The 24,209-nt window shown below is 34.2% G+C and overlaps 1 protein-coding gene across 4 annotated transcripts in view; it reads left to right on the forward strand.

The window, feature by feature from the left end:
• The window catches only part of LOC145680868 (TBC1 domain family member 19), a 193,091-nt gene that overhangs the window by 77,514 nt on the left and 91,368 nt on the right, over positions 1-24,209 (forward strand). For all 4 annotated transcript variants that reach the window (XM_081752006.1, XM_081752007.1, XM_081752004.1 and 1 more), the window contains exons 7-12: positions 1,486-1,606; positions 5,427-5,539; positions 8,438-8,512; positions 10,895-10,957; positions 17,558-17,720; positions 22,493-22,694. In XM_081752006.1, coding sequence (XP_081608132.1) covers positions 1,486-1,606; positions 5,427-5,539; positions 8,438-8,512; positions 10,895-10,957; positions 17,558-17,720; positions 22,493-22,694 — 737 coding nt within the window. The remainder of the gene's footprint in view (positions 1-1,485; positions 1,607-5,426; positions 5,540-8,437; positions 8,513-10,894; positions 10,958-17,557; positions 17,721-22,492; positions 22,695-24,209) is intronic.

Genomic DNA, 24,209 nt, shown 5'->3' on the forward strand with positions numbered 1-24,209 from the left:
AACATTACAGATTAAAGTTTAAGGGAAGATATTTAATTTCTTGCTTTGTGCTGTATTTTCTTTTATGTAAGTGTTCTGTAATTTCATATTAAAATACATTATATTTGTTTTTATATTATTCACTGTTTTAGTTGAGTAGGGGCAGAATATATTACGATCTATCATCGTTGCCATGTTTTCTTGGTCTTGTTCTTCGATGAACATGGGAAAGTCTGTGTGGCTAATTACTCGTACATATGAGAGAATATTTCAGAAAATATTTTGGAAAATCGGGAAGTCAGGAAATTCCGTAAATTTTCTCGCCACCCTTCACAGAAATGTCGATTTCACTTTTATAATATAGATAGGTAGGCCAATAATTTGACCATCTGCTATACCTCTAACCTATACCTCTATATAAAGGAGGTTCTAACTGACTCACTGATCAATGCCCAACCTAAATCTCTTAAGCTAAAAACTTAAAATTTGGACAAAACATAGGATATGTGACGTAAGGTACTCCTAAAGAAACGCATCTGCTACTAAATATACGAGTATTTGTGTGTGAAAAAGAATCACTTCATTATTTACATTTATTTAAATAATGTATTTCTGTAGTATGACTGCGATGAAGGTGTGAAATGTATTTGACTTTAGTACTTTAGCACAAATTAAATTATATTCCTATTTTACTCGAACGTACTACGTATTTTGATGTCGAACTGATTTTATCGAGTAAATTTGAGGTTATATTTCAAATTGAAATTAAACAACTGTATTTTTCCATTAAGAACAGAATGTATGTCGTATATGCAAATTTCCAACCCATAATAAAAATAACTATTATTGGTTGTAAAAGTACATATTTTCTCCTTGAGTTGGGAATGATAGAGTGGCCCCGCGTAGCGTAGTTGCTAACGCTCTCGCTTACGGTGAGAGACGTCCCGGGTTCGATTCCCGATGAGGGCACTCAGTCGAAAAAGTGTAAAACGCTTTTTCAGGCCAGCCAGTCTGAATGAGGTTTTCCTGGGATTTCCTCATTCACACTGGGCTTGTACCTAAGGTAACTTACAGGTCCCAGTCCGCTTCCTTCCTTCCCTTTCCCCGGATAGTGTGCTCGCCGAGGAAGTCATTCCTCAAACGTGACGAGGTAGATGGTCATAGATGCCGACAGCCCAGAAATCTAAATCCTTGAGAATGATAAAGTATCTCTGAAAATGAACTGCAGAATTTTAGATCATGAGTTTCATAAATGTCATTTATATAACATTATATACAATGTATGTTATTATTTTCGTAATTTTTATGTTTGAAGTATGAAGATATATTTTCTTCTTAATATCTGTGTCTCCAGATTGATAAGTGAGATTCATTTTTTGTTTTAAGAGTTTCGTTTGATTAATTAAAAAAAAAAATAATGGTATTGGTGAAACACATTGTTATATTATTTTCTAGTATTTAGTATGTTTTCAAGATGTATATATGCTTACTTTTCTTTTGTTGTAGAAATCTCTATACATAGAACTGACACGTGGAGAACCATTGCTTGGAGTAAACCCAAATATGCCGACCCCTTCTAGTAACTATCCAACTCTTGAAGTGGAGAGAACTGTTCTTGGCGAGAAAGGTACTTTTCAATAAGTTGAATATTTAATGTAACGTGAAATATAAAAAGCTCTTGGCGAGAAAGGTACTTTTCAATAAGTTGAATATTTAATGTAACGTGAAATATAAAAAGCTTTCTAGCACATTTTTCAAACTACTGTTTAAGACGATGTAGCTTAGAGTACAAGTAATAATCCAGCTTTTTTTCCAAGAAAGCTTTGGTTAGTTGATTGTTTAGAGAAAATAATTTGTGTGAGGGTAGGCTATAAAATTCTTTCTCTCACCACCATAGAGATGTGGCTAGTAATATAAAAATTTGTAGGTTGGCACCTCACAAATATGTATGCAAATATGTCTTTACAATGTGTTGAATTGATGTTATGGCGTGAAAACTAGCCAGGGCAGCATGTTGAACCAAATCGAATACTTACTTGTGATTAGATTCCCCAGTCTTCAAAGAAAATCGATGCAAACGATACATGAGGAGATGGCAGGTGTGTGTGGTGAGAAATTATCCCTTTTATAACACAGCGAAACGCTGTAAGAAAGAATTCAATGCGGTCGCACAAGTCTACACAAGATGACCTGCAGTCTAAAATATGACCCAGAGAAAGTCGTCCTTCAACTCCTGAGTCAAGCATGATGGCAAAAGTTGAGTAGCTAGTGTTTGAAGATAGATATGTAACTATTAATTATTTAACTAGGGATCTGTTCACATTTGTTGGGATCTGTTCACATCATATTATATGACATTCTGATATGAGCAAAATTCCCTAATTGTTGACACCTGGCCAGAAACAGCTACGTGTGCAATGTGCATAAAGCATTTTGGGTCTATACCACAAGAATAAGGATGCTTTTGTAAACAAATTAGTTATTATGCATAAATGCTGAGTATTTCTATTTGACATGAAATCAAAGAAATTAGTAAAACGGCAATGGAAACGTACCTTTCTCTCACCTCGAAAAGGCTAATGTAGCCTTCATCCAGCAAAGTCATGTTGTCCGTATTTTGAGCCTACAAAAGTGTAGTTCGTTTTTGTACGTCATCAGTGAAGATTGATGACGTACAAAAAGGGACTACAATGACAGGAACATATTACAGGAACCTATTGCAAAAGTTACGGGATGCTATCTAAGTAAAGAGACGGAGTTTGCTGTAATGCACTGTCATACCGACCAGTAGAAACACTCAATTTTGTGCACTAATGTGCTTTGCACCTTTGCCCTACCTTCTATATTCATCCGACCTGGTTTCGTCCGATTACTTCCTCTTCCTAAATATGAAGAAACATTTGCAGGGGTAGGCAGTTTGCTTATGAGAAGGTTATTAATGCAATGAAAGCCTATTTCCTTCCAAATCGCAGATTTTTATGCAAAGTGTACTCATTGGTAGATGTGAGAAATGTAAGGCAGTACGAGGTTAGTATCTAGATCTATGGATCAAACTGCAGATCTATAGCTCATCTCTATCGTTATGAGGATAAGAACTTTCTGACCTCTCCATAGATTTGCTTATTAAAAGTGTGCGAAAGAAGTAAGAAAAAGAAAATTGTGCCACTTCATTATATATATATATTTAAAATACGGTAGTATAAAATAATACTAAAAAGAAAATAAATACTCTCAGAACTTTCCGAACGAGATCAAAAGCCAGGACAAAATGATTTATTTAAATAGATACTGCATTGTGTAAATCACTCTCCTTTGAGAACTCTTAGCCAGTTACATTTTCTAGTTTATGCATCATTACCATTTAACAAGTTTTTACACCTTTTTTCAGTTTTTAAAACTGTCTGAGGATCCAATAATTTATGTACGTCGGTGCACCCTTGTCAAGAGTTCGTTGGGTTGCTTGGTAAACGTCAGTGACCTTAGATCAGTCTATTGAAGAACTTATTCGAACATTATTTCCAAGTTCATATCAAGAGTTCAATAATATTATTGAACTCTTAGGATTAAAAACAAGAAACTTCCAGAAAAATTGAAAACCAGAACACAATATTCTTGCATGGAATGATGTTTTATCAGAAGGCCACAGACAATGCCTTTTCAAAACTACCATTGACCAACCCTGTTCTGAAACGTTTGAGTTTTCATAACGTACATGAAACGTTGTATTCTACAGACATTAATTCAATTGCACAATCTATTTAGTTCAATCTTTGATTGAAGATTTTGTTTCAGACGAATGGGAAACACTACAAAGTGAAATAATCCCAAATTATATATATATATATATATATATATATATATATATATATATATATATAATTGTTTATCTCTGAGCATACATTTTACTTTGAAAACATCTCTAGAAGGGAAGTTATAATTATTGAATTTTATAGAAAATTAACAATCAATAAACATTATGAGGAACTGCTTCTTCACATCTTACGTGTCTAATTACATAGAAATACGTTTTTACTTATGAATAAAGAAAATATGTATCACAATATTGCGAACGGTGATTATATTCAATGAGAAAAAGCAGAAAGGCTATTACTCACCGCAAAATAAAGCAGTGAGTAGTAGCTATTCCGCTTTTTCTCACAAAAATACGTTTTTTATTGGTCGTGTAAGCATATTTGAACCATAATTTATCTTTAAGTCATATTTAGACACTATGTGATATAAAACTTATATTTGGTCATATTTCAGGCAAGTTTCACTTACTACTCTGTCGACGTTGACAACGAGATTATGTAGAACTTGAACGATAATTTAGGTTTAGGTCATAGACCCTATGTGATATAAAAGCATGTATTTGGTCATATTTTAGGCGAGTTTCATTTATTACTCAGAAATGTATATGCCAATGTTGACAACGAGATTATTTAGAACTTCCTTTCTTAGAAATATTTAACTTTACACAACGAAATTTGATGAATACTAGGCAGTGTGAGGAGTAACTGTTCTTGACCTGGCATAATATCAGCTACTTCAAAAAAGAGGAGTTGCCACTTCTGTCTCTGCATCCTCTTCTGCAGTGCAATTTCTGTGTTGCATGTTGGTGGAAAGTTTTTCCATCCACCTCTGGGGTATGAAAGTAGTATTTTAAAAATATTCGTAATACACATTAAATATGATCAAAGATATTACCCTGCAAAAATTTACCCCTGGCCACTAGTGCTTATGATAAAACTTTTTTCTTTCTCTTTTTCAAAGATCCTGACACTTCTGAATATAGTTTCAAGATACCTGCAGTCAAGTTCTCTAGTAGTGTGAAGTTGATTAGTTTTTCAGGTTGTATTTCAAATTATATTTTGCCATGTTTAGAGTATTAATACATATATATTCTCAAAGGTTTAGGTCATAGAAATCTGAGCCCTGATATATATATATATATATATATATATATATATATATATATATAGAAAGTGTCCAATATTTAAAAGTTGCTTGAATCTCTGAACTAGTTTGTTTCTCAACACGATCCCTTCTAGAACTTAAATGATATCGATTTCATGGATTTAAAGTCTGATATAAATCATTGTCACGTAAGTTGAGTACAAATATTGTTGCTCAAGTTTACAAATTGATTTAGATAGGAAAAACGCTGATCACATTATGAACATTATTTTTGTTTCTTAATTTTTAAGTTTCTAAAGTTTAGTTCTGTAAAGTGACCTTGGCACTTTGGTAATGACGAGTATACATAATCTCTGATTGTAGATTGCCCGAGAAATAAAAATTGTAAACTGAAAACTGTAAACTTGTACATGTTTTATATTTGCCTTTGTTTTATATTTATTATTATTTCTTTTTCGTTAAGTTGTCATTTTGCTCTGATTGTTTTGTTTTTACAAGTACTAATTGTTTTAAACCTATTTATCTTCCAGTTATTTTAAGCGGCCATGCACCTATAGCTCAAGAATTCTTGAAGAAGGGTTGTCCTCGAAGTCTCAGAGGAAAAGTATGGTCGCAGGTTTTGGGATCTGATGTGAAAGAGCAGGTAGGTGTCAACAACTCTTGTAATATTTTCATCTGAAATCTTATGTAAGTTCAATGTAATAATAGGAATAGTTTTCATAATAAATAAATTTCAGATAGTGCCTTAAACTTGTACTAAAGATGATTTTGCAGAAAGTTTTGATAATAGATGCTACGTGTGCTTCCGAAGTTAATTGCAAAATAAATGATGCTGTATCTTCAGACCCGTGTTGAACATCGTGATTTCTTAGTTTCTGCAAAAGAGACTCACAGTGATGACGTATTGTGTTCATCTTTTATGTAAAAATAACTTTGTAATCTTTCTCACGTCAACCATAGGTTGGTGGGCAACATGGAAATTTTAAAACTTTTCTCTCTTTTGGGAGAGCTGTTTTATACTTTGATAAGGTCTCTTCTTTGTAACTGCGTCTAGATATTCTATCCTTGGTCTTCCTCTTCCTGGTTTTCCTTCTGTCTTTCCCTCTATAAACACGGTGATCCAATCGGAATGCCGAATAAAATGGCCAAGCATGCTGTTCCTTCTTTTTCCTATTATCTTCATTATTTGTCGTCCTTCATTAACCTCTTTTAGCACGTCTTCATTCCTTTTCCTTTCGATCCATGATATGCGCAGCATTCTGCACCAACATCATATTTCAGGTGCTTCCAGCTTGGATATTTGAGCTTTTCTCAATGTCTATGTCTCTGACCTGTAAAGCAGCACGCTCCATACCAGGGTCTTAATATATATATATATATATATATATATATTTATTTTTCGAATGTCCAACGACACATTTCTTAATGTTAGCAGTCCTCTTTTCCAATTGAATGCTTGTTTAGCTGCGCTAGTCTGGAACTTACGTCCTTTTCACTTCTTCCATCCGAGGATTTTAGACTTCCTAAATAGGGAATGTCTTAACGTCTTCGATTTTCTCTCCCTCTAGCCATACGTTTGCCCCTTACTAATAACTTAGTAATAAGAGTAAGAAAAGAGTCACAGATCCCTTCGTGTGTGGAATATAGAGATATTGGTGAAAATGAGAGTCTCCAGAGCGTTTTATATACAGCTGTACATAAATGACGAATTCATTCTCTCGGAAAAATGTTCGAGTATTTGTTTTCGTAAAACTTATCAATATGATTATATTATTAATTAATCATTGTAATTATTCAAACTGTTAGTAACCCTTACATTACTATTGGTGTGTTGAAACATATAATTGAAATTAAATTTACCTATTCTTACAAAGTGCTTAAAACAGATTAATTATTTTTCTTTTATTATCTCGTTTGGTAGTTGGATGTAGTTTAGTAATGTCTTTTCAGCTCTAAGTTATCTGTGACACGCAATTTCTTCAGTATCAGTTTGAGTTTGAGGAATAGGAAGAAGTCTGCGATAACCTAATCCGGTGAATGAGGAGAGTGAGTGAGTCTGGGGACCGCATTCTTCTCTAAAAACTGTCACAAGTACTGCTGAATGAGGACAAGCATTCTCATACAGGAGAAATCAGCTGCTAGCGCTTGAAGGAACCACTAATTGTTACACTTATTCTTTGTTAAAAAGGATGATTATTTTGCGCAAATTTCATCGCCTGTGGCAAGTGACCCTGTAATGAAGGGTTCGATTCTATGAATTTAATCAACTCTGTGCAACACTCACTCTCCGATTTTTGCTCTTCAATCAAAGTATGAATCACAAACCTCGCAAAAAAAGAAGAAATCCTCTTTTGACCCAGATCTTTCAGGACCTACTGGATGGTTTCACGCTTGATGTACAGTACATCCTCCATCATACAACTGTCTGACTGCAGTATTTATTTATCTTTTCAAATAATTTTCAAAATATTGATTCTTCTTGAGTGATATTATACATTTCTAGCATGAATGATCTTACATATTGATCTGTCACTGAAGTTATGTACACAATTGACTGATTGACAAACACGCTGTGGACAACTGTGAATTAAAAATAAACGGAAGAATGAAGTAGAAAATTGTATTCGATTCTTTTTCTATTATAAATATCTCAGTCAAGGTAGTATGACATAGGCTTTAGTTGTAAACAGATTGGAGATATAATATAGTAAACAGATATTGTGTGTGTTCGGAATCCTTTAATTATTATTACGATCCGCGGTTGTGTAGTTGTTAAGGTGTCTTATCTACCAAATGGTTGCCCCAGATCTAAACTCTAGTGGGAGTGGTTGTTCTACTGACGTTGAAATGCAGCTTAGAGATCCACCCAGTTTCTATAAATGGGGTACCTGTAGAAAACTGGGAGTAAACGCATCCGGAACGTGAGGTTGTCTACATCAACTGCCAGTGATTCACATTAATCTTCCCTAATATTATACAGAGTTGCCACTACATTTCTATTAAAAGAACTGTTACTATCAAGATGCGAATATACATGTGTAAAGATTCAAATATCTTCGTTTTATAATAAAATTTGGTTTAAAAAAAAAAAAAAAAGTCTAAATGATGGTCTACAAAGTACCCTACAAAAGTTTGTTGCAGTAGTCTCAATTATTCCCCGAGTTAATCGTAGAATATTGATTCTTTTACGAATTACTGTTTGCAAATAGCATGTAGCGTTTGTTTTTTCTTTTACAGTTTGAAGTAGTATCTCACTGTTGTTTCAGAGAGGGAAGAATTATATGTTGATTTAAATTTGTGCGATTTGCTGTCAGTTTCAAAATAAAGTATAGAGATTGTGGGAACAAAAGTCTAACTTAAACAATTTATGTTATGTCAGCAGTACTCCTTATGAATAGTTTAATTAATATTGTTGGTAATACCGTTTTGTAATATCTGCTGTTTACCAAAACGTTAGAAATGTACAGCATTTAAATCAAGTTATAGATACCATTATGAGAAATTTTTCGACTGAAGAAATCATTCCATTTATATTTTGCAGCATATACAGTACTTCAAGGAACTGAAGGAGGCAGTGTTACAGTACGATATGATGGTGGACAAGTTGATTATTAAGGTAGACTATATTTATATAGATATATTATTTTTGGTAATCTTTTAATAATTATGGCTCGTGTATTGTGGTGTACATATCTAAAAATTAGATGAGTTATTGACATGATGGAGAGCAGTTCAAGAATTACGACGGATGCATATATACTAGGTAAAGTCAATATACCCATCAACTACATTTACTGACAATTGTGAAATAGTTCCTTTAACTGTATTCATAATAGACAGACATAATGCATGACAGAAATGCTACTACACACGCTGTGAACTTAACTAGCGATGATGTGCATTGTTAAAGCAAGCGATTGTTCCTCTTTCCTCTCTAATTTTAACTCTATACGAGTAACTCTAAAATCTCCAACAAAACAGACACCATATTTTATAAAAATCGGAGAAAATTCACTCCCTCGTTACTGACACACTTCAATTCCAAGCAATACAGACGCCTGTAAATCCCCAAAAAAAGTGTACTTTATGCGGGAAAAAAAAAAGTACGAAAGGTATCATAGAACAGATATATATATATATATAATTTTGGCAAGGGAGTGGGTGAAAGAGTGTCAAGTGAATCCTTATGTTTGACTGACTTCAAACAGTGAGGCTGTTGTGGAAGTCCCAGTAAACATATACAACGTATTGTCAAAATCAAATAACGTACACGAGAGTAATCATGCAATATATATATATATATATATATATATATATATATATATATATATATATATATATATATATATATATATATATTAAACCAGGAGGTATTTGTTCCTCATTCTAGACTGATTTAAGCTCCTCCCCCCAAAAAAAATAATAAATATAAAATATACTGCACTGTATAAAATTCGAATACTTCCTACGAAAGATGTCGCGGAAGTTCTTTTTAAAATATATCAGAAGGTAGGTAATGCACTCCCTCATTCTTCATTGGTCTGAAGCTTCAAAATCATCATCATCATTTTTTAAATGAAATTTATGATGTACACTCATGTCTAAAATTATTGTCGCATGTCTATAAATATGTTGTTGTAGGTATATAATTTGATAACGAATTTGCCCGATATTTCTTATAATGTTAATATCTGTATAATCGGCAAAGACATGTATATGGCAAATTTCATGTCAAAAGAGCAGTAAATAAAAATAATAAAACGAAAATAAAACTTTCTTATCCATTTAGAAACATTTTGTTTTATTCATTTTAATTTTCGTATTTATAATTTTATTCCTATGAAATTTACCACAAATATACATTTACCGATTATATACATAGTATTAGTATTAAAAATACCCTGCAAAATCATTATCTAATTATATTCTTACAAGAAGACAGTTATAGATATGCGACAATCATTTTGGACATGAGTGTACCTTTTTAAAATTGAGAAGGAAGTATTGGCCCCTCATTGAGGTAAATTCACCTGGTTCTTAACTGATTTTAAACCCAATCAAATGAAAGAAAGAAGCCTTCCAAGATCATGTACACTAATGTTGTATAAAAATCGAATATTTTCTACGAAAGATATCGTTTTTAAGTTCTTCTCAAAATATCGGGGGTATTTCAGCCCCTCACTCTTGACCGATTTTAATTTCGAGCAATGGGCATGATTGTGAAGCATCAATATATATATATATATATATATATATGCTATATCGTATCAAAATAGAATCATATTGGCAAACTTCATCGAAGAAAAATAAACGTTTGTGGGAACCTGTTTTATACAATAATCCTCGATCTATTTCAGTCGCAACCAATAGGGATGGTCAGAATGCCATAAAGAAAAATATGCACTACATTTTATCAAAATCGAATAATTTATTCATAGGAATACTGGAAAATTATTTTCTATGCATATGTACAAACGTGCAACTGAGGCTGGATTTTACCCCCTTACCTGATGGATTGCAATTCCAGGCAGTAGGGTTAGTTCTGCAAGTTGAAGAAAGGCCCAAAGAAAATTTCATGAAAAAGTTTCATGTAAGTTATCGTGAAACAGACACACAAGTGCCGATCTAGTCGAATGGTAGAACCTTTGCTAACTCTCGCATCAACAAGAATCAGACCGTAGAGTGTTTTTCTACATATATTACAACGCATTTAAACTCAACAACAGTTCTCCCAATGCTAAAACGTATCAATAATTCATAGACTTGAATATTACGCATGATGTGGAAAATTAAATAAAAAGAGTTTTGATTGTATTTCACAGAATAAGGGAATATAGTCAATCTCTGACATTAAAGAGAAAAGAAATTGCCAACCTTTATTATGTACATTGGATGTTCAGAGAATTGGAAACTGAAATGTTTTAGCTTAAATAAAGAGTTAAGCCCTGGAAACTACAATAAAACAATTAAACTTTTAGTATTTTTTTCTTTCTTGTAGGATGTTCAACTAACAGCGTCTAATGATGACCAATATTTTGTGTTTGAAGATGTCCTCTATCAGGTATATTTTTATTATTTTATTCTAAAGTTAGTATCGGTTACGGTATGACTAGTACAAGCAAATACAGTAGGGAGCCATTGGTTTCTGGTTGTATAATGCAAAGCTGTAGATAAAATTAAGGTACATTTATTAAGCAGTAGTTTCACTTAGTTACTAATTCTTAAGAGAAGTAAAAAGAAGTTTCTTTTTTAACGTTCTTTCGTTTCGTTTTCATCTTCCGTTTTCTTCACGTTCATTTTCTTTTCAAAAATCCGTTGTAAATTTTTTAATCTAGCGAATTTGTTTCTCGCTTCTTAAAGGAAATAAATTCCTTCCATAATCACTTTTTCTGCTGTTTTCTTTTTTAGCAACATACTGATAATCTTAATTACAATGGTGCTTGTAAAAATTACAACCCGAAGAAAGCCATGTATAAGTAGAATGAAATTTATGCTATAGATTCGCTACATAATTATACGAAGTGGTTACAATTTCAGCGCTGTACTGCATCTTGGTAAATCAATATGACGTGAATGAAGGCACCATGTGCTGCAATCAGTCTCTATATGGTAGCATCGAACCAAATGCATTGGATGTATTCCTGAATAATTGCCTGCCATGTGTCTTGTATACGAGATTATAAATGAGGACATTGTCGGCTGGAGGACCGTGACCGTACAAGGTGCCATTCAACTATTACAATGTTCGACTTGGCAACATATTACACGACCGTGCAAGCCAGTCAGTAGCGTCGTCAGGACGAAATCGCGTGTTGCACCGAGTGACATCTGCCATTCAACCGTTATGACGTTCCATAATGCATGCTGTCGGATTATGATCACCATGACAGCATCCAACCACTCTAGACAGGTTAAAGCGGTACTCGTCCGAAAACGACCATCTTTACTCACCAGATAAGCGATAGTTTGCAATCCCCCATTGTAGCCTGGGGCGTTTGTTGTTCTGGGTCAGTGAAAATTGACCTAAAGCCATGTGTTCTCCCAGTCCAGTGCTCATCAGACATCATCGACACAAATAAGACCACACATGTTAACATAATTCAGCGCTGAGATAGCAGTGAGCGACACTATAATGTCCACCACGGCACTCCGGATGAGATATCTTCAAAAGAGTGGAACAAAAAATAACAAGTTTTGATTTTTAATTTGTAGTAGCGCGGAAAGGTTGCCTTTTAGTGTAGATAAGGTAAAAAATATATATATAGATGAAAAATACTAAAGCACGACTTGAGGTGCCGAAGGATGGTAAAGTTTCATAAAATTGCAATTTTCGCTACATTTTTAAGTGCTTTAAGAAGTTGTCAATTTGTTTTATTTCAAATACTGTCGGAAAAGCAGTTTTTATGTTAAAAAAGACACTTTTTTAGCTTTTTGAATTATGTTTTGAGGCGCCGCAAGAACAATCAAGTTTTGTAAGAACACACTTTTTGATCTTTTTGATTTTTACATGTCTTGATTATGCAATAAAATGTTTCAAATAGGCGTTTTCGTGTGAATAGAAAGATAAAAACAGTTTAACTATCGTATTGGTGTCCAGGAGCATGAGTCATCGCCGGAACGGGTGTTTGGGAGGCGGGCGGCGGAAGTTGTTTTGCGTGTGGTGACAAGCTCAGATCAGGTGTCAGTCATTTTACCGAGTTCAGTTGAGTTGGCATCTATTGTGTAACAGAGTAACGTAATATTTTGTTAGTTTGTGTGCTGCTTTATTTTTGAGAGTTAAAATGGCTCAGTCTAAACAAATTAAGATAAAACAAATATAGGAATGTCCTATTTTAGGAAGATTTAATGATTTGTGTGAAGTTGTACTGCCTACTTACGAAGATGTAATGAAGTGCAACTGTAAGTGAAATATCTGAGACTTTAGTTCCTAAAATAGAAAAAAAAATATAGTAAAGAGCTTCAGTCCCCGCTGTTTCTAACCTTAGAATTTCACAAATGATGAGAGTTTATCATTCCAAATTCCAATAGGAATTTATTAAAGTCTAAAAGGGTCAGATAAGTTTGACTCAACCTCGCAAAATTTAGAGAAGCTAAACGTTTATCTGATATTGTCGCCTGCAAATGTCAACGTTTTGATACTTGTATATAAAAGAAAAAATTAAAAAAGCACCAGTTTTAGAACTAGAGTTTCTAAAAGATAACGCTCTAACGGGAAAGTGTTATGAGAAATGTTAATAGAACTACTACAAACGCTTTGAAGAAGAAAGAATCAAGAAAAAGTAAAGAACTGTAGAGAACAGTTAAGTTTAATCTAGAACAGACACAAAGTACTAGTGTAACAGAGACAGTTACTGACGACAATGACAGCGCTGAAGAGCAAAAAGACTTGATTTTCTAAGAGCAACTACCAGGCCCTTCAAAACTAAAAAATGAGAAAAAGATAGGCACTCAAATGCGTATGAAATTACCATCTGTAGCTTCCATTTGTGACCGTACCGGAATATCAGCTAGAGCTGCTGCAGCTGTAGCTATTGCGCTTTACAGGACTTGGGTTTAATCACAAGGGAAGACAAAACCGAAATAATAGATAGGATGAAGACTAGATGAACAAGATAAAAAAATCGAAGAGATCTCATTAATAACAGTCTTTATGATCAGATAACCGAAAACAGAGGATTGTTTTTGATGTAAGAAAATACAACACAATTGTTCAAGAAAAGAAAGGAACTAAGTTGTACCAAAAAAAAAAAAAAATTTAGAAGAGCATGTTTCACTAATAGAGGAACCAAACTCAAAGTTTTTAGGCCACATAACTCCTAAGTTCGTTACTGGAAAAGACATAGCAGACAATATACTGGAGTTTCTTGAAGATAAGTACACAACAAACAGATTTTGAACTTTAGTGCTATTGGGTGATGGAACCGTTTAACTACTAGACATAATAATAGTGTGATTTCTTTAATGGAAAATGAAATAGAAAGACGTTTATAAGGGTTAGTTTGTTTGTTCCATGGAAATGAGCTATCTTTAACTTTTTATTATTATTATTATTATTATTCATTTAGATGGTAAACGAAGGGACCCATTGAGTTTAAAGGCGAAATAGGTCAGCAGCTGTAAAACTGATAATTTTTCTGTGCTTGTCTGGTTACTTTCTTGCCAATTGAAAATAACCTTCCTCTCTTGAAGAATGTAAATGATTTAAGTGCAGATCAGAAGTATTTATTGGATATGTGTATCACTGTATCAAGTGGAAATTGTTCACTAGATTTATCTTTAAGAAACACTGGAAAACTTACTCACTCCAGGTGGCTTACATTAGCAACTTAGATTGTATGTGGCAACTGAAAATCCAACTGAACACCTTAAGACTCTGGCTGAGAACATTGTGAAAGTGTATGCACCTGTGTGGTTTAAGATTAAGTTAAAACTTTCATGTACTTGTGGTTCCAAGCATCTGTAAGCTTATCTCATATTCACACTATCTCTCTGATGATTTCAAGAACATACCGGTTATTCAAAGAAATGGATACTTTGCTGCTGCAGAAATCTCCTTTTGTCTATGCAGGTGATGAGCGCAAAAATGTAAGAGAATTTGGTTTACGACGAGTTTTAAAAGTAAGAACAGAAAGTAGAGGCGGAGTCAGGAAGTTTAAAATTCCACAGATAAACTTTGACGCAAAGTAGTACATCGGCATGATCTCATGGGATGAAAATGACGTAACTGAACCACCTTGGTAAAACATGTTTCTACTAACTCTCTCAAAGACTTTATACGGAAGACATCTGATGCTCAAGCAAATAGTAAAGTGGACCCGCTTATCGACTTTTTCCGGCTTCCTTGTCACACGCAAGAAGTGGAAAGAGCTGTGAACTGGTGACTGAATCGGCTCAAAATGTTTGTGGTTCAATCGCAAGAGAAGTATATGTAAGAGCAAAAATTGACTGCTGTGAGAACATGCCAAAATTTGATACAAAAAAAAAAAAAAAAGTAATTTGTCAATGAAGTAGAAACAAACGTTTTGCAGCTGTAACATTTGTAATCGTTAAAGGTTTTTTAAATGATAAAAATGGAATTTTCAATGTCTTTAAAAGTGAATAATGATATTTTTTTTTAACATGTGCTCTAATTCATTTGACGAGCTTTTATTTTAGCATTATTTACTACTGTTTGTAACAACAAAAATAATTCACAAAAGTTTCAAAATTAGCTAAAATAAAAAATTCTTGACATCAAAAAATTTTTAATTATATTTTGTCATTAATAACTTTTTCCATTTCTAATGCTTATATATGTATTGACAGTTATCTTTTGTAACAATATATGTACGAAAAAACCATAAAAAATAATTTATCAAAGTTTATAATTTTTCATTTTTTAAAAGTATTTTAGAAACTGTAAGCTCTTTGCGGCACCTCAAGATGATGTAGTATATAAACTACATTTTTTTTTCTCTTTGAACCTAAAAGGCAACTTTCCCCCACTATTACAAAACATAACAGAGAAGGCCATTTTCGTTCCACCCTAATGTTCACACTGTAATGTTCACATCTCTCAGAACATCGGCAACAGAATTTACCACATAATTTTGAGTGGTTGCTAAAGTACAGCGGAAAACTAAATGTTCTTTTAATGTGGAAACAAACTCTGCACTTGCAAGCAAGAAATTCCATATAATTTCCCTTATTTATAAATTTGGTAACTCTGACTCCTCGTTATAAAAGCGGAATAATAGCTTCTGCTTTGTTAAATAGCAGACGGCCTTAATTAGCCTCTTCAATATATCCCTGTTCTTTACTTTTCATTGTCCATGGTACTTTCAGGCCTTCGTTAAGAATGCAAAAGAAGGTCGATACTTCTAGGAGTTGTACACACCATGCTTCTTTACTGCAGTATTAAGATAGTTCAAATCCATACATTTATGGGTTTATGATTCCATACATTTTTCACAATTGAAAATAACAAACATATCCAGCAGTAAATTTGTTTCCTTCACTGCATCCGCAAATCTCTCTTTAAAGCAGCACTATTTTTGCCCATCACAGTACATGACATTGTAAAATTAGTGCACTGTCGACCATTGCCGATTTGTTTCTTCTCATTATAAGAAAGTAATAATAAATAACTTAATAGCTTTTGAATTTTACTTTCACTTAGTGGCGTACGCAGAAATCCGTGAAGGTTCAAGTACTCACTTTCATTTCTTTTAGGACAAGCGTGATTGTTGTGTGTATGTATATCTTAATATAGTAAATGTTCAATTTTCCATGATATCTTCTCACAGTTCGTACGTTCCATTTTCTTATGCGGAAATGAGTTATTATTATTATTTTCTCCTCTAATGTTTCTTCCTGGGGTAGTTTCCACCCGGAGATCCGAACGGGGGACTATTTTACTTCAGAAAAAATAACATTTATTTCTCCCCCCCCCCCAAAAAAAAAATACATATTGTGAGTTAAAAAAGGAAGCCGAAGATCGAGAAATGTGGAAAAAACATTTCTAGGCCCAAACGTTAAAAAAATAAGATAAATAAATAAATAAATAAAAAAAGCTCATTAGTCTCAGGACTTGTCTAAAGGCAGAACACCTAATAGTAATATTCTCAAGACGGGTTAAACCTCGATCCCCCCCCCCCCCGCCCCTTGGGTACGCAACTACGTTCACTAGACATATTAAAAGTATAAAGCCGTTACAATTGTAAACTTGAAAGACGCAGGGGAGCCAAAGAACACTTAAGTCGTTTAAACTGAAAACAATACCTTTGATCGCAGAAGCATGGGGTGGATGGTATGAAGCGCACGCGCAATGTGAATCTTATAATGTGGTGGAAATGTACTCACAGCGTTACCAAGACTCGCTTGTCTAACTGCCTCATCGCAGTGCTTGATTATTTGTCCCACTCTCTCTCTCTCTCTCTCTCTCTCTCTCTCTCTATATATATATATATATATATATATATATATATATATATATATGTAAAATTTGAGTTTCACAATCTATTTAATTAAGTTAAAAGTTTTTATTTATTTTATTTTATTTTATTTTTTTATTTTTTTTTATTTTTGTTTTTGTTTGTTTGTTTTTCTTTGGGCGTTAACACACAACTTGCACACCCAGAGAAGTCGCCACTGAAGAGAACCAATGGTAGAACGGTTGTGTTTTTGAGCGCAGAATTAAAAAAATTAATTAACACCCAATAAAATATGATCGCCTCTTGATAGGCGTTAAACTAAATATTTAAGGAATCTTGAAATAACAAAAAGAAAGAGAGAGAGAGAAGTGACTAAGACGGAAGAGAAAATTTCATCTCACAGAATCTCAGAGACTATAATTTTTAATAGATAAAGTTAGAAAAGAGAGGAGTGTTGGAATGATTATTATTGTACTGTAAACTGGAAAAAGTCAAAGTCTTCTGTAGGTTGTTTCTGATGTTGCAAGAAAATATAAGTTATCCGCAAACAAAGCAATTTATGTACAATCAAACTCGTAAGTTGAACACCCCTCTTGTTTCTGTTTACATATGTTTTGTGGATAAACATTTTAAACTTTCGATTGAGTTCAGAGTGCTCTTGGTAACTTTGGAAAATGATTTATTTGTAGAATTGAAAGAAGTTTACTTTAAACTTTGTTTCTCAGTAATTATACAATATTTCTTAACAGGTGTTGCTATGTTTTTCAAGAGACACCGATATTCTGTATTTGTTTAATCATAGTGCTAGCAATCCTATGCTTGCCACTCTAAAAGGAAGACCGAACTCTCCAGAAGACACAGTTGTTTTTCCACCAAGTGGTGTTATTCCATTTCACGGTTTCACCATGTACGGTAAGTAGTCAAATAAGCTTTTCTTATTTATATTCATGTATTATAAGTTTCCTGGAAATGTGTGTCTCACTTTAAAATATTTTACAACGAGAGTAACTCAACAGTAATTGCTTTTCAGTGCAAATATATTGAAAGAAAAGATTAAAATAATCAAAAATATAAAGTTTGTGTTAGTAGAGAAAATAGTGACAACTGAAGAAACGTGACATACCTTGTGCCTCAGTTTTGTTCCTTTAATTGTACATTTCCTTCTGCTCTGCGGACATCTTCAGCAACAGTTGTGTTTCCTGCATCACTGGATCCTTTTCTTTACATCTCCAATTGCGATTTTATCTATCCTATAAAATATAGCTTTACACACTTTATTTCGTAATTGCGATCACTGGAAAACCGCTGGCACCAGAACTGCTCCACTGAAAATGAACGTCTAGGGAGTGTCCTTTATTGTCAAAAACATTCAAAAATTGCTATAAAGCGAGGTGTGGTGAATAGGAAGTGTGACCCCACTTCATAGTTTGTTTTATGAAGATTCTGAATTAGGAATGCCCGATGAGGAGAATAGTATTACATTGATGGAAAAACACGCGAACAACCTTCTCTGATTGTTTTGTTTGCAATACTGGAGTGAACTTAATCTTTAAAACATGTTTGTAAGATACAGCCGTCAGTGTACTAGTCTCTGAAACACAATGAGTGAGGATTACGCTTTCGCTGTCCCAAAATTTGGCCACCATCAGTTTCTGATCACTAGAGTTCGGATTTTTATGTAATATCAACCCCCTAAATATGTAACAAAAATCGCTTAAAAATGTAAGAAATATGTAACAAAAATCGCTTAAAAATGTAAGAAATATGTAACAAAAATCGCTTAAAAATGTAAGAAATATGTAATATTATATAAGAATATGCAATATTATATATGTTACATATTTATGAAAACGTAATATTAACACGCGTATGAGTATGCAATTTTTAAACAAATTATGAAAATAAAAAGGAAAATCTACTACACTTTATCCTGCTTAATGCAAGTCCCCCAATGAAGTGAAATGCTTGAACAGCTGAGACAGCCATACGTCACTGACGTGACTGATTGCAGGATAATAAAAATCTGACGCGAATGAAGGATGATGTGAATCGGCTAGAGAGAAACAGGAAAGCCCCGAGAAAAGCAATGCATACGGCATTTGTACGTCAGAAATCCCATGTGGTGTGGTGTGGTCCCGTTTAAAATCTAGAACCTTTTACACTAAATGTGCATCCGTCACCACGTCCCAATCTTAAAATGAAGTATACGCAATATGCAAATTTAAATACTAAAAGCAACTTAAGACAAAAGTATTGTTTTATATATATTTATTTCATGCAGGAAAAAGCAGTCCTGTATCTTTTAAACAATACCAGCTGAACTAAGATTGAAGAATATTCCCACTAATGAACATTTTAAATTTGAAATAAAGTACTTACAAAAGATGTGCCTGCAGTTCAACTATGTGTTGTTGCACAATGGGTTACAAGGTAACATTTCCAAATGAGCAGAAGTAAAATTTTGTCGGCGATCGGATAAAATATTTCTGTTTGCAGAGAATGATCTCTTCACATCACATGAGGTAACAAGAACGTATTTCAACAGGGGGATGTAGTTGGGGGAAATATCTTCAGGGGGGTTCTTGTTTCACCACTGAGAATCTCACACACTGCCAATAGGCTGTCGTAACCCAGGTTTCTTTCCAGCACTGCATTTAGTTTCTTACGAACTTTTTCTCCTACATCTCCTACATACAGTAGCATACAGTTTTAACACACACCTTGCAGCAGTCTCTTTGCATTCTCTATGATTTCCATGGATTCCGGAAGAAGCCGCCCAACAGTCTCTAGCTTTTTAATGCTTGTAGAAAGCCAACCAAAATTGCTGTCTATATATGCGATATCACACGCTACTTTTGAGTCATTAAACAGTTTCTGAGCAATGCAAACTGACTGCGATGGAAATGAATGAACAACAGGCTTAATTTTTTGAAAATGTTCATTGTAGAAATGTACTGCCTGTATCCAAGTGCGCCATTGCGTTAGCACAGGCTCCGGAGGAAGTGGCACGTCTGGCAATTGATCTCTGTAAACTTGAACACGTTGTGGTGCCGTAACAAACTTTGTGTGTGTGTGTGTGTGTGTGGAAGAAACTAGTTGATTTACTTCGCAAAAGTTGTCTCTCACCTCTTCAGCAACACGCTGAAGAGCATGGGCCATACAGGTGAAATGAATTAAGTGAGGGTAAATAACTGTAAGTGCTCTAGCCGCTTTTAACATGTACGCTGCATTGTCTGTATAGAGAACAAGGACTTTTTCTTCTTGAACTCCGCCCGGCCACAACACTTGAAGACCATCGTTTACAAAGCGAGCATTCGTGGAATGATTCGTGCGTTCCAGCAATTAACTCGCAATAAGATAGGATTTAGATGGAGCATCTTCACTTAAGTTTCCAATCACTAAATTTGCTACATAACGTCCCAAAACGTCTGTTGTTTCGTCCACAGAAATCCAAATATATGAACTACCTATTTCTGCCCTAATGGTATCTAAAGCTTTCCTATAACAAACTTCGAGATAACACTTTCGAAGAGTGGATTCGTCAGGAATTCGACGCCCGTATTTTGGCACTTGAACTTTGTTCCAAGGAATGTTTGCTGCTATCATTGCTTGGCACAAGTCTTTGAAAAACTCACTTGCTGAAGTATCATGATGCATTTGTGTCAAGAGTACTTTTTTTTTTCTTTTTTTGCAGTTCGCAAATTTTTATTTCTTGCATGGAGTGCACTTCGTACATGTTGTTCTAACTGAGATTTCATTGAACATCTATTTTTTTATCACACACTTGGCACAACACCACTTTACCGTCCGTAGTAAACGCATCATGGATAGTTACCCACGATTGCAATTTCACGGATAAAGTTGAGGCAACCGGAGCCATTTCTAACTTCGACGGTCAATACAGAACACGTGCCTTTTGCAACTGCAATACTAGAGTACTGTCCTCCTGTCATTCACTTGAACAAGCGAAGTTCTTTGAAAGCGTAGGTTACCTGCTATGATATTGCCATTGTCGCCAGCTTCTTGGAACGAACTCTTGCAGTAAATTCCTGGAAGCACACTAGCATACAGTTTTAACTTCAATTGCAGGATGTGCTTTCATCTTTTTTCCCGTCCGACCTCCGATAGCAATCAAATAGACTTCATTTCAGGAATTTTCTGTCCAGTCGCCTGTCAAACACGTGATCTGTCTTCCTCCAGAGTTGAGAATAAAGGGCGCTGCTAATGTACCCCGTAGGGAGGATTTTTACTTGTTTCTTCTTACATTTCTTTTGTTATCGGCAAAAATTTCTGCGAAACATGGTTTGACAAATAAAAAAATGAGATATATTTCTCTTTCGGTAAAGAAACGAAAAGATAGACATGACAAAATTGAATCTAGATGCAAGCCTTGCACAGTTGGAGAGTTTATTTTTTTTATTTTAAATTAAAATTTCAGTAAACGCAAAATTTTAAGACAGTTTTATATAAAAAATATGTAGAAACCATAGAAATATGTAATATTGGTCAAAATATGTAAAAATATGTAATATGGAACTTGAGTTGAAGCACTCTACAGGTGTGAATCACAAACATTTGACGAACCTACATATGAAGGAAAAAAAATATGTAATTACATACAAATCCGGACATTACTGATCACTAGTGATAACCTGAAATCTCTTTGGTGGCTAAGAATCTGTGTACTTCCATTGAGACAGCTGCCGTTTCGTTTCAAAATTAAAAAGGGGCATCCATAACGTGATCACATGGTAAGATTAATACATCGCTGCTCATGAAGCATTGTAATCAACACTCAGCGTTCGGGGAACATAATTTGATGAATCTTTTCGCATTTTCAGGTCTCCATGCAAAACGATTTCAACATGTCCCATGGAAATTTTAAGTCTGCAAATGGTATTACACATACCTGAACGGTGTTCCTCCAATGATGCAATCATATTGTCGATCCGACTTCTTCGTGGTCGAGGCTGCTTAGATTCGAGTATTATATTTCCGCACTCACAAACTTTATACTCTTCGCACCCATTACACCTTCATCACATGTCCCAACACTGACTTGTCGGCAAATATCGATCGCTGCCGCACTACGCAGATGGAGGAAACGGATGATCGCACGCTGTTTACTCTAGCAGCGGGTGTAGGCATTACTAGCGCTCTACAATGGTGCCTTTGTACATCAAAATACGAAGTATGTTCATGTATTTTAAGATTAACTACATACATTCGTCTGCTTACAGTACCTGAAGAAAGGAAAACTTGAATGCAGCTCGTAATTGTTCAGGACGCATACATATTGAAGTCAGTAAATAGAAACATTTCACTTGCAAGCTACGGATGGCAGAATATATATAAAACAAAATGCTTACTTTTTCTTAGGTTTTTTACATGCATTTATATTCTGCCATGGATGCATTTATAGGATGCAAAATTGTTAATATAATACTTTGTATTTCAGTTATATAAATGCATTTTGATTTTTGCATCCTATAAATAAGATTAACAATTTTTGTAAAATCATAATGCATATTTAAGTAAAATTTATTATTGATATTCATTGGGTACTAATTGGGCAAACAAAAGTTTTCCCAGCCTCATTTAGAGATAGTTGTTATCTAGTATGAAGTCTGATTAGTTGTTATCTGTGTGAAAATTCAGCTTAGTTTTTGTACTCTTTATTTCAGCCACACCGTTCTGTTATATTTATGATGACCCAATCCAATTATACTATACGTTCAGAGCCTTCTACATGAGGTATTGGTTTCGTCTGCACGAGGTGTCATCACATGAACAAGGAATACTTTGTTTGTGTCTTCTTTTCGAACGACTACTGCAAAGACACGAACCGGAACTCTGGCTACACTTTAAAGCGATCAATATTCAACCGTAAGTATTCCATTTATATTTGTAGTGTATTTTACTTATTTATTTTTAATTTTCATTTCGTGCAAAGAAGTACGTTCAAACATGACAACAGGCCATAAAATAAAATGCTTACGTCCATATTTAATTGTACGCAATGAGTTTTAAATTCGGTAGGAAATTCCATTATTGACCAAGAAAATCTCTGGCATCCATATCAATTTAGAACATACCCGTACTCTGCCTCTACATCATAGTGAAATGGCTACCACAACTTCTCATTCTTTTCTAAAGTCTGTGACACTAGTTTTTCAATCTTTATCAAAATAATAAATTTTACACCTATTTCATTTCTCTCCAGATCTGGTACCATAGCAGACGATGATTTGCAAGTTTGAATAGTGGTGCCATCTGATGTGTGCAAACGTAAATACAAAACTGTAAAATCGTATTTAAATCCGATTTAAACTACTCGCTGAGCAAAACAATACGTTTATTGTAAAAATTATACCGTACCGAAGTTTACAATAAACGTATTGTTTTGCTCAGCGAGTAGTTTAAATCGGATTTAAGTATACTAAAAGCAAATCTTGCACAATGGAAAATAATACAGATTGTGTATTAGTGTTGGTGATTATGAAGAGAAGTATCGAAAGGCCATATAAGGACATGTAGAAAGTAAAACCCTCATACCAAATTAAATTCAAGAAACTGAGTACGTTAAATAAAGAAAACAAATACTGTTCTCTATTAATGATCAGCCGATAGTTTTGTATTTTACTATACGGTATTGCTAGACTACATTACATGTTTATGTTTTCCTTTTATGCATTCAAGATGAATATGTTTATAAGACTTCTCGGGAAATTTTCTTCTCAGCCAAGTACGCAGTATTTAGAGAATAGTGCGTCATTCTGATATGGATAAGACACAATACTAGACACGTCATAGAGTGTGTGTTAGTCCAAACATAGATAAACTTACCTAATAATTCTTTTAACTGTATTATGAAGTGCTGACGGAAAAAACTACGACTGCCAGTTTCTAGTGACATAAATATATGATATTTTTTATTGATTAGACAATACTAGACCTTCACTTAAACTATCCGTCGTTCCTTCGCGTCGCGTACAAATATGAGCAAAGACTAAACTTAAAAATAATATCAAGAAAATGTTAAAGTGTTTACATGTGTAAATGTACTTAACATGTAGGTATCCCCACTTTTACATCTCGCCGTCCCCCCCCCCCCCAAAAAAAAGTTTTGTATTAATTGGCGGGTACGAGCGGAGAGAAGGTGGAGGGATCTGCTAAGGTCAACATTAAGTGTTAGATTTTAACTGATGCCTTTCCGAACATCAATGATACTATAGTAAAAGTCGTCTATGGAAACGGGATAAATAAATAATTCTCTCCAACCAATAATTGTCTCGGACAACTTCGGTGAACGACATCGGGAAAGACGTGGCAGTGAACCGACTAACTACTCTAGCAGATGATTTGCCCTTTACAAGGATTAAATCTTTAAGTTCAGATTTT

Source organism: Thermobia domestica, chromosome 3 (genome assembly GCF_964235325.1).
Source record: "Thermobia domestica chromosome 3, izTheDome1.hap1.1, whole genome shotgun sequence".
Classification (NCBI taxonomy): Eukaryota; Metazoa; Arthropoda; class Insecta; order Zygentoma; family Lepismatidae; genus Thermobia; species Thermobia domestica.